Source organism: Rutidosis leptorrhynchoides, chromosome 8 (genome assembly GCF_046630445.1).
Source record: "Rutidosis leptorrhynchoides isolate AG116_Rl617_1_P2 chromosome 8, CSIRO_AGI_Rlap_v1, whole genome shotgun sequence".
Classification (NCBI taxonomy): domain Eukaryota; kingdom Viridiplantae; phylum Streptophyta; class Magnoliopsida; order Asterales; family Asteraceae; genus Rutidosis; species Rutidosis leptorrhynchoides.
In genome coordinates, this window is record NC_092340.1 from 340757550 (window position 1) to 340769687 (window position 12138).

The 12138-nt window shown below is 35.5% G+C and overlaps 2 protein-coding genes across 3 annotated transcripts; one reads left to right on the plus strand and one right to left on the minus strand.

The window, feature by feature from the left end:
• The first annotated feature begins 2482 nt into the window (after positions 1–2482).
• Positions 2483–5585, plus strand: LOC139861993 (uncharacterized). Of its 2 annotated transcripts, none has more exons than XM_071850530.1 (6): positions 2483–2619; positions 3029–3101; positions 3989–4082; positions 4181–4300; positions 4417–4477; positions 4972–5585. In XM_071850530.1, the coding sequence occupies exons 1-6, from the start codon at positions 2587–2589 to the stop codon at positions 5413–5415; spliced, it is 825 nt and encodes a 274-aa protein (XP_071706631.1). In that variant the 5' UTR covers positions 2483–2586; the 3' UTR covers positions 5416–5585. The 2 variants fall into 2 exon arrangements, with proteins under 2 accessions (XP_071706631.1, XP_071706632.1); XM_071850531.1 differs by having other exon boundaries at positions 4978–5585.
• Positions 5586–6389: 804 nt separating this feature from the next.
• On the minus strand, positions 6390–8464 carry LOC139861994 (cysteine proteinase inhibitor A-like). The gene is made up of 2 exons (XM_071850532.1): positions 8285–8464; positions 6390–6714 (listed from the first exon to the last, which is right to left on the minus strand). The coding sequence occupies exons 1-2, from the start codon at positions 8384–8386 to the stop codon at positions 6520–6522; spliced, it is 297 nt and encodes a 98-aa protein (XP_071706633.1). The 5' UTR covers positions 8387–8464; the 3' UTR covers positions 6390–6519.
• Positions 8465–12138: the final 3674 nt, after the last annotated feature.

The window sequence follows — 12138 nt, forward strand, 5'->3', positions numbered from 1 at the left end:
ATTAAAACCAAGTAAGTAGATCATGTATGTAATCAGTCAAAATGTCTTCCCAAATACACACAAATTATCAAGGACTAATTAATCATACCAAACCCAGCAAAGAGCAGCACACAGTTTCTCTTATTAAGACCATATATAAGCAATCATAACAGGATGCTAATCACCAAGATAGACATAAAGCACCTAATAACAAGTTAAAACCCAATCTAGTCCTTGAAATCAGGGTCAACATACAAACCCAACTCCAACTATAACAGATAATCAACTGAAACCCGACATTTATAGGCCGGCCTAGTATGGGAATGATTTTAAATTTTTATGCGTGAGACGGTTTTAGATATAAACCTGATTAAGTATATTCGAAAAAATGCCCAGCATACCCAACGCGTTTAAATTATTTAAGTAATTTAAATAATATAATATACATAATACATATACAGTAGTATTTTTTATAATATATGTATATGTATATTTTTATAGAAAAGCAAAAAATTACAAAGCATGGCTTCAAGCACTACAACTTTTACAATTGAGAAAGTTCAAAATCAAGTGTGTACAATAAGCAGAGAATAAGAGCAACACAAAAAAAAAAAAAAAAAAAAAAAACGAAGTGATAATGCGTACCTTATGCGTCTTAGACATGTTTACTTAGGAGGAGAAAGTGTGACAATGTACGTATCTTCTCATTCCAATCGTGTTTATATACAGATACAATTAACTCGATCTCTTGACTATATAACAATGAGAGTTTTAATTAAGGAAAGTATATCTTTATGACTTATACCATATACACACAATATATTGACATAATACGAGTTATAATTAATAATACAACATTGGGCCAGTTTCAAGGTTTCCTCCGGACAGCGATGGGTGCGGGGTTATTATCGCTGCATCGGCATAGTCGAAACGGGAGATGATCGCAACGGGTGGTTTAGTCCCCCTCGGGTGATCCCAATCGCTGTCAAAAAAAATAATTTAATAATACAACTTTGGGCCAGTGGTGTGGATCCCAACAGCCCAATTTGTGGGGGGCATTACGTCAGCTTAATAGCCCATTACTTGGGGGTGAAATGTGACACCGCAAGTGTGGTAACCTTGACGAGGCGTTCCATTAGTTATCGTAAGTATCTCGAAGCAGATGTTATTCATGACCTATATCCCGAAGAAGAAGAAGAAGAACTCAAAAAAGAACCCCCAGAAGAAGTAGTAGTAGAAGAAGAGCAACGTGGGGCCCAACCTGAAATGATTAGTTGGAGGGAGGAGATTTATGTGCAGCCCGAAGAGAATCCACTAAGAAAAAGGATTGAGATACTTCGATTACAATTCGATACGTTTGTAAAGCGACACTCGAAGCAGGTAGAGACTTTAACTGAAATGATTGAGGACCTCAAATTGCACCCAGATGAAGAAGAGACACATCATCACGACACGACTTTGCGACTAACTGATATTGTGTTGCAACTGAATGACGTGAGTAAAAAAAACTACTCCTATTCATCTTGGTAATTGTTTGTTTAAAACTCTTTACATAATAGTGTACGCATCTAACCCTTCATTACGTTTTCATCAGCGCCTCGGCAATTTGTACACAATCAGCGATATAAGAAACGTAGTAGGATCATTAAACTAGCGTGTGTCGAGAACCCGAAAAAGAGCTGAAATTGTCCCAAAAAGACTAATAAGTTGAAATGGATGGAGTTGCAACTGCCTAGTTATACAAGGCATACACTACTTCAACTTAAAAATACAAACAACGAGTTGTTAATAATGTTATCTAATATAATCTAATATCCTTCTAGCAAGCAAGCTTTTAATTCATTAGTCGGTACAATAATACTGTACCTTTTCTTGTTGATTTCTCCCATGTAGGCTGTAGCTAGGTTAACTTTTACAATAAGATCATATAACAAGCAATATCTCCTCATTAACATTAGATTAACTTGTGTACGTATTTAATAATACTTTCTTTAACGTTCTTTATCGATAAACCGGGACATTTAACATTAGATTAACTCGTGTACGTATTTAGTGAAACACCGTCTGACTTGCTTGCGTGTATAATAAGTGGCCTATCCTATGCTTAATTACCTCCATATCACTAGTGGTGCTTTAAAAAACCGGATCGAAAGAAAATGCCCGAAAATCCGAAACCGGCTTTTGAAGATCCGGATCCGAAGATCCAAACCGGATCTAAGTTTACGTTACAGACCGGATTTTTCCGGATCAAAACCGGTTTTAATTCATTACGGAGTATATCTTAATTTACATATTAAATTAACTTATCTGGAGTTATACAAAGAAATGTACACACTTGCTAAAAAAATGGAAAAATATTTGACTAAAATAATTGGTAATAAATTTGACTAAACTAATTAAATTTAAAAATAAATAAATAAATAAAATATAAAATAATAATTCTAATATTTAACTTTCACGATCCCGCAAAAGCGCAGATAATTCCTGTTTTAAATAACGAAAAATACATAATAGTCCCGTTTTCATCTTCAAAAAACTAAACAAAACTAGGGTTTCGCTTTCCATAAACCCTTGAGTGTCAGTTAGTTTATTGGTTGGCTTACGAATATGAAGAAGAAACTCGATTCTCGTTTCCCGGCTGTCAGTATTTCTTCTTCTACTCATTTCATTCTATTTTTCTTTGTTAGTTCTCATTATGTTATAATTTGTATTCTATCAATATCTTCACTTTTTTATTAATTAACATAATAAATTTTGATTTTGATTGATAATGATATGTTTGAGCATATACAAAGCCAACTTGCTATGCTGACAATTTTTAGTGAAATTACCTTCTGAATGATAGTATGATTTAGCGAATCATAGCTAGACTTCATTAAACTTGTACAGCTTCTGAATTAGGGTTTAATTGATGCTCAGTAGTTATTAAAATCAAGTGTAGTATTAGCTGTGAGTATGTAAATTGAATAAAAAAACTAGCTTTATATTACTACTTATAGTAAAGGCTAATTAAATGCCTTGACTTGTGTCGTTATTCTGCTTCAAACAGGCTCGAATAAAGAAAATTATGCAGGCTGATGAGGATGTTGGAAAAATTGCTATGGCTGTCCCTCTTCTTGTCTGTAAGTAACAACTCCATTTGTCCCGAGCCCCCCGAGTTATATGCAACTCTTCCTTTTTTTTTTTTTTTTTTTAGTACGATAATTGCAGTCCCTGTTCTTAAATAGTACTCTTTTGTTGGGCAACTTGTCAAGTTCAATTTTGAAAGAGTAATGTGTTATACAGGGCTAAAACATATGCCTATTTCATTCACCTTTTGACACAAAAAATTGTGCATTTTTCTGTCTTGTACCAGTCACATATTTTGTCCTATCTTTATGCACTCAAGTTAGGCGTTAGAATAGATATCATCTGTCATTTTGAAAGGTTTGTCTTTACAAAGAAATCACACACACTTGTATAAGAAAATTCTTTTTTTTTATAGATCATAATATGTAATTGGAAAAATGTGTATGATGCATAAGATTTTATTTATAATACCATTGGGGGTGGTGTGTTAGTTAAAACTTTCTGAAGCACCATGCATATGCATTCTATGTAACTTCAAACCAAATGAGAAGCGTGTAAAAAATTAAATTACAATTTGGTTCTTTTTAATGAATCTCCCATTATTAATGTTGTTGCCGAAGCTCAAATATCCCACATGGTATGTTGGGGCTACAAATCATCCAAAAGGGGGTTTCATCTAGTTTCAAAACCTTAAGTAACCATGCCTCGATCTTTTTTTTTTTTTTTTTTGTTTTTTTTTTGTTTTTTTTTTTTTTTTTTGCACTTCGTATTCAGTATTAGTTATGTGTCTGTATTGGACAAAATAATATTATTGTGCATTCTCCCATGTTGAAGTGTAAAGTTCTATAGATTCTTAATACTACTTTTTAGAAAATACTAGGTTACTAATTTGAAGTCAAATTGGTCTTAAAAGCCTAATAATTTTGCATGATGCCTGCAGCTAAAGCTTTAGAATTGTTTCTGCAAGATCTGTGTGACCGGACATATGAGATAACCCTTCAAAAGGGTGCAAAGACTTTGAATTCCGTGCACTTGTAAGTATTTCACTATCTCATCTCCTTCTTAAATCTCACAATGAATAATTTATGCTGATTCTATGTTAAATTTTGTATATTTTTTGTGAATTTTGCAGAAAGCAGTGTGTCCAGAGTTTTAATGTGTTTGATTTTCTGAGAGAGATTGTTAATAAGGTACCAAATCTAGGTGGCACTGATGTTGCAGCAGGGGAAGACAGATCTGCATCTAAGCGAAGGTTATGATGATGATGAGTTATATTTCACTCGTTTTTATTATGTTATACACATAAAGAAATATTGAGGGTTTTTTTATTATATGCTGATATTTATTTGGTACTGTTGGTTTAAGCAGGAAACTTGCTTATGATGACAACAATCGTGATAGTGATGATGAAGCAAAGAAGGGCAGGCTGGTAAGCAGTAATGACTACATTAATACTCATTGCTAATGGTGATAAAATGGGCGGGCCATGTAATGAGTCATAGTGGGTCCTGTTCATAGTGAGCAATGTCTTGTACAGGTTGAAATGGCCTCTGACCAACAAACACTATACAGGGGAGTTGCATAAAAAAGGAATGTTAAGCATATATTTATACATTTGTTATTATGATCATAACTCTACAATTTTTAAATAGTGAGCTTGATATCTTTGAATAGAACAGCGTAGAAGGTTATATGCACTTCTCGAATGACTTTTGAACCTTTTTCTTTCGAGCCAGAGAAAGTTAAAATTACCCATTTGGCCCGTTTGAGACAAATTTCAACCCAAATCGACCCATGTATCAGTAATGGGTTCAAAATTTTGAATTTTTTTCCACGTGCTTACACAAGGGACTATTGTTTTGAATATAAAATGTAAAACTGGCCAACTATCTCAAATACCTAAATCTTGTATTTTGTTTGTAGTTACAGCAACAGAGTATTCACACCAATGGGAGTGGTACAGGAGGAAAAAGGGGCCGTGGCAGACCTCGTAAGGCAGATAGAGAGGCAGCATTTACCTCCGAATGGGATTTTAAATTTCTTCAGTGCTCCGATGATAATAATAATAATAATATGCCAAAATTAAACGAAAAAGATGTTAATTCTAAAGAGAACCATATTGCAAACTCGGTTGACCCAACCCCGGTTAGGAACTTTGACCTTAACCTAGACTTGGATGAAAATGGAGACACCCCACCTGTAGTAATGAACGGGTCATCAGCGGACCCTACTTATGAATTGAAACCTGAAGAATATCCAGGTTGGTCAGTTGCAGATGTGGAGAAAATGGGGAGTTGTCCAAATAAGCTTAGTAACTTAAACATGACAGTAGATGAAGAGTACGATGACTATGATGAAGAGGAATGATTGTTTGTATAGGTTGGTTGGTTAGTAGGATCCTTGTTTACTTAGCAAGATTGTATTAGGTAGATATTAACTTATTGTGCAAGCAGATAGATGAAGGTAAATTAGAGTAAAGCAGGTTAACTAAATGATGAAAAATCATATGATGTTCCCTTTCCTTTCAGGTGTATATACAAGTCAGAAAATTTCTTTCAACTTTTTGGTTTTTGAATCTTGATGTACTTGACTCCTTTCAGATATTTTGTTCTTATCACATGATTTAATTATCTCCCGACTAATTTCAGCAGCTACCATATACTCATATAGAGGTTGTTTAAAGACATTGAAACCGCAGCGTAGGCTATGCGACATTATAGAGAAGAAAAGAATCTCAAAAGAGATATACGATCGAGAGCTTGAAATTGCTCATATGACATGACTGATTTAAACACATACGAGTAATATATTACTGGAATAGAGATGGAACATTACGGTCTCCATCTTATAATACAATATAACCAAAAACAAACTTAGATAATACTTGTAGAAATAACTGAAATAAAATGCGACACAAGTTCAAGCTCGACACCCATCAGCACTCTCACCTGCATTTGAAAACAGATAGTAATGTAATTTAAAGCAATTTCCACGCTCTAATCTCTTTTCAGATCATCTGTTTGATCAATACAAATAGACGGGAGATAATATTTCCACTTAAAGTTTTGATAATTCCACTTAAATTTATGTATTTGCATAAAAAAAGCGGATACATCAAAAATTTGAGTGGATTTATCATCACCAAATAGATGGTGGTACTCACTTAATGCTTCAAAATCTTCTTAATTTAGATATCTGACAAAGTCATAACATATTACGGAGTAATAAAAATGTGCAGACTCAAATGTCAAACATTGCCCTGCTTCATAAGAAGCATAAAACGATCATATCACGTTATGTTTTTTTTTTTTTTTTTTTTTTTTTTTTTTTGCTTTTTCTCTAGAAATTAAAATGGTCCAAGACTGTGTACCAATATCAGATCAGTACACATGTTCTAAAGACAAAAATATTAAGTTATAAACGATGAATAATGAAAAAAAAAAAAAAAAGATTAATAATACCAGAGGAAAGTTAAGCTGAAGTTGCAACATCAACAAGCTCAAAAGCCTGAAGTTCCTTAAAGTTCAACCAAGGCTTAACCCAAACTTTAGCTTCATACGTTTTCTTCTCGCCACCGTCGTGTGCTTCTAGTGTGATATGGTGCAAGGTCCCTGCAACCACCTGTTCCTTGGTACTTACTACCCTCTTAAACTCCAAAAGTGAATTCTGCAAAAACACAATTAAAAGAATGAAAATACAATACTAGTTTCGTATCCTGAAAGTATCTTATTCACGTTGAGACTACATCTAATTGGAAAATTCTTTCATCAACAGTCAACTCTGTGAATACATTAGTTTAAACAATGATGAGGACACGCACACAGCTCTTTAATGAATAAAAACAATCCGTATTCAAGTGCACCCCAACTAGTTCCCTATGTGAGAAGGCTCATTGACTTTAGTTACACAGGTTTCAACGGGATGTAACACATATGTCAAGCAAAGTTTCCCTTTTCAGTTATTTAAAAAACACTCTAAAGCACATGGCTTTTGGTGTTGATAGCGAAGGACAACATACACCCCCCGTGAGAAACTTATAAATTACATAATGAGTAAACGAATAAGGTTTTTCCTGTTGAGACTACCCGGGTACGGGGAGTATTCTTTACCTCAAATGTACGCGCCCTATCCGGGTACGCGTGACCTTTTCCGACCCTTGTCCCCAGTCACCTCAAGATTTGCTTCTGATGAGAATTGAACCCGAGACCCATTCACGGGAACTTAGGGGCCCAACCACTAGGTTATCTTGAGTTGGTTAAATTAATAAATAAAAAAATATATCTGGGAACTAAAACTGAAGACGGAAGACGTTTTCCCTCAAGTTATACGGCGGGGAGGGTGCGAATCTATTTTGATTTAGATGTACGCCACCTAACAAAGGTGTTTAGCTAGGTTCAAGCCTAAGACCTCTTGCGAGGAATCAAAACACCTTACCAGAAGGCTACTTTCAGTGGCGGAAGCACTCAAGCAGAAATTTTTTTCACCGGGGGCGAAATTCTTTTTGAAAGCGTTGCAACTTTTTTTGGCCAAAATATGGAGGTTTTTGGGGCAAAATATGGATGATTTGGTGGCAAAATATGGAGACTTTTGGGCAAAAAAATTCCAAGAGGGCAAAATCGAAAAATCCACAATTTTTGCACTAAAAATTACAAATTCACGTGGGACAGGTGACCCCTGCCCCTACATATTTTCACCCATGGCTACTTTGGACCTTGGTGATGGTTTTTAAATTTTGGAGACTTGCTATGTCATAGTTTGATAAAAAAAAAATAAAAATTTACTTTTGTTTTTAGCTAACCGATTCACTCACTAAAATCTCAAAATAAACGATAAGTTATGTCCGTAACCATTGTGCTTGTTGCTTTCAACCCAAAAAACGGACAAAGAAAAAACACATTACTATGATAAGCTTTTCGATTTGTTAAGATGTGAAACGAACAGAAATTGACTCGCAGATCAGAAACAATGAGCTGTAATCTAAGAGGAGCCTTAAACATTCATAAAATTCTAAACAAGTCCCAAAAAAACATCTGCATAAATATATACACATAATATAGCACAAATATCAAATACTTCCATGATCAAATTGATATAAGGCACATGTATGGCCCATATTATAATTTTACCAAGATAAAATAAATGGAATAATTGCGTGATCGTACATGTTGAGTACCATTAATTTATATAAACTGTAGGTTTGCTGTTATAAGAAAAATAATAAAATAGAAAAGGGTACCTGCTTCTTGTTATGCTCATCGACAGCAAACTGAGCAAGCGCATCCATCTCTAGGCTGTTTTGGACTCCCTTTGATTCGTTAATTCCTCCAACAGTTGCCATTTTCGTTTTTGTTTTCAGAAAAGTAAAGCCGAAGCGTATTATGAAAGCAGCAGCATTGGGTATATTTATAGGGTTTATTTTATTCCAAACTCAATTTTAATTTTAATTAACCATCCAGGCCTAGCCTGGTGGCCACAGCACTTTCAGTGAAGGGAGGTCTCGGGTTCAATCCTAAGGGATGCCCGCATTTAATGACCAAACTGAAAAATGCCTTACCTGGTAGCGGTGGAGGGCTGGCTTGCCGTTTACCCGGGGTTTACCTGCGGTGGGGGGGCCAATATGCTCTGGCCCATAGTGGAGTTCCTCGTAAAAAAAAAAAAAAAAAAAAAAATTTAATTTTAATTTAATAAAATAATCACTTTATCCAACGAACCATATGCCTTATCTCTTTTAAAATCTTTAAAATTCACTCATAAATAAATATACCAATTCTTAAACCGACAATCAAAAGTAACACCATTTAAGTGCTATAGGACTTCTATCTATTACACGGTATCTATCAAACGGAGGATCATCAACTTAGCTTAACGCTTAAGTTTAAGCAACGTTTAAGCTACGATGTACGACCCGGTACCAGATCTGGTGCTCAAGGGACTTGATTACCCGAAGTTTTACCTTTATGGGAACCGGTATACTTGATTATTCGAAATTTTACCTTCTATGAGAACCAATGTACTTGATTTAAATAATAAAATTAAGTTCGTGTTAATTTTTTTTATATATTTTACAAATAATTCAACTAAATTTATAAATTTAAATATATGATAAATTTAAACTTAATTTTAAGGAGTATATTTAACATTATGCATATTCTTTTTATTGTTAAAGGAACATTTATAGAGTCTTGCATTCATGTTTTGATATTCAAAGGTCTTCTTGGTTTGTCCAACCTTATTCCTATATATTCTCATCATGTATTACATTTGCACAATCAATGAAAGACACAACAATATGATTCATAACTGGAAGCAAGCTATGACTGATGAATATAATGCTTTGATTAACAACAGTACTTGGACTCTTCTGCCTCGCCCATCGGACACGAACATTGTTTGCTCCATGTGGCTTTTCAGACACAAGTATGATGCAAATGTTAATTCGAGCAAGTATAAGGCTCGACTCGTGGCTAACGGTCGCAGCCAACAGATTGGCATTGATTGCGATGAGACTTTTAGTCTGGTTGTTAAACCGACATCGATTCGTATGGTTCTTAGCTTAGCGGTTTCTCGACACTGGCATATACATCAGCTGGATGTCAAGAACGCCTTTTTACACGGACGGCTTTCTGAGACTGTCTATATGCATCAGCCTCCAGGATTTCGTGATCCTCGAAATCCGGATCATGTCTGCTTACTGCAGAAATCATTATACGGCCTCAAACAGGCCCCTTGTGCATGGTTTCAGCGGTTTGCTAGTTACGCTCATCGCCTCGGCTTTGTTCAGAGCCGATGTGACACATCTCTGTTCATATACCGACAGGGTTCCGATACTGCATATCTACTTTTATATGTTGATGATATTGTGTTGACGACATCTTCCACAGGTTTCCTTCAGCGGATCATCACCTCCTTACATAAGGAGTTCGCTATGACAGATTTGGGGCATTTGAACCACTTTCTTGGCATTCACGTCACTCGTTCCAGATATGGCATGTTCTTATCTCAGAAAACAGTATGCCACCGAGGTCATTAAGTGGGCAGGTATGTCCACATGTCATCCCTGTGTAAGACCCAAATATTTATTGCACATAATGTAGATATGGTGTACGTAAAGTGTGTGAAGCGTGGTGCATTTTAAAAGCTGGCAGACTGTTATAACCTTCGTGCGCGCCGCGCAAGGTAAGGGGTGCGCTGCACCTGCTACAGAATTCTGCTTTTCCTGTTTTGAGTTTAATGAATGGCATGTTGGTCTTTTCACTTGAGGGTCTGTTTTAGGCCACAAAATGGCAGGTTGGTGGACTCATTCAAGTCCACAACCTTATCTTCAATCTCTCATCTTCAACCTCCAACCCTAGAGTGAGAAAGTGTTAGAGAGAGAAAGCTTGATTTGGAGAAGAATGAGTGGGATCCTCACCAAAGCTCGGGTATTAAAGTTGTTCATCTCGTTCACGGCTATGTTATGGTAGTATTGGTAAGTTCTAACTCCGAGTTTTCATAGTTCGATTAGTGTTCATAATTGGGGTTTTGATTTGGGTATTCTTGAGTAAACCCACTAGTTGATAAATGGGTGTTTGAGCTAGTAAATGGTGTTGATGACCATTGTTGCTGGGTTTTGGGTTGGATGATGAAATTTATTAGTTGATAATCATGTTCGGGTGTTAATATCACTAGTTAACTTAGGTTATAAGTGATTAATTGTGTAAGCTTGCAAATGGGTGTTTTGACTTGAGATTAGGTCAAAATGGGTTTTGTGTAAATTGATGCAAGTAATGTGTTTTGATGATGAAACCTTGAGTAAAATGTAGGATTGGAACATAATCACTAGTAAATTGTGATTATGAGAGTTTTGGGCGAGTTTTGACTTAGTCGAAATAGAGGTAAGTGCAAATTGGTCGAAATAACACTTAAGGTGTTTTGGGCATAAGCTAGAGTGTTTAGCTTATTTGTTTGTAAATTTATTTGGCGATTCACGTTTGGTTGATTGGAAGCTCAAGCGGATTAGCGTTTCAAGTAACCGAGGTGAGTGGAATATTTATACGTTTATGTATATAATTTGGTTGCTTGTGTACGACGTGGCGAGCGATATTCGGTAGAATAGACTTCTTTTGGGCCACATTGGGACCAGGGTGCGGGACGAGGGTTAAAGTTCGATGTGACGATACCTCATATGTATGGACTTAAAGTTCGATGATGTAGATGCCATACTACTATTGTATTATTCGATGCGGGACGAGGGTTAAAGTTCGATGCGGTGATACCTCATATGTATGGACTTAAAGTTCGATGGGACGATGCCATACCACTATTACGTTGTTCGATGAGGGTTTAAGTTCAATGTGATGATACCTCATATGTATAGATTTAAAGTTCGATATTGACGATGCCATACCACGATTGTTTGTTTGATGAGGGTTTAAGTTCGATAGTGACGATACCTCATGTATGGATTTAAAGTTCGATATTGACGATGTCATACTACTTTTGTATTGCTTGATGAGGGCTTAAAGTTCGATGTGGCGATACCTCATATGTGGGCTTAAAGTTCGATGAGACGATACCGCATGAAGCATGAAGAGTGGGTTTGAAGTTCGATGAGACGATACCACTCATGGAATTGGATTATTGGTACTATTTGATGTTATGAACATCTGTGGCCTTTTAAAGGGGATTATTCCCTCGTGATCTTGATTTAATCGGTGGTTTGTGTGTGAGAACCCGGAAATTTCCGACCAAATTTAAACTTTATCTTTATATTATTCCTACACGATAAGCAAAGTTTGGTAAGTTGAATCTCAAGGATTTTAAAACTGTGTTCATACATTCATTTAACTTTGAGCAAACCCCGACGATTCACGAACCATTATATAATTGAATATGAATATGTATATGTATGTATATGTATATATATATATTATAACTTGAGAATATTAACAAAGTATTAAACGTATAATACTTTACATGAACATATTTGTTTCAATATGTTTATCGATGGAATTAGAAGATGATATCAAATGATTGATTTATCAGATACATTGTATGATTTCGAGTCTCTGTTGAGAGGTCCACTTTGATTTAGGAAACCTTTTCTTTTTA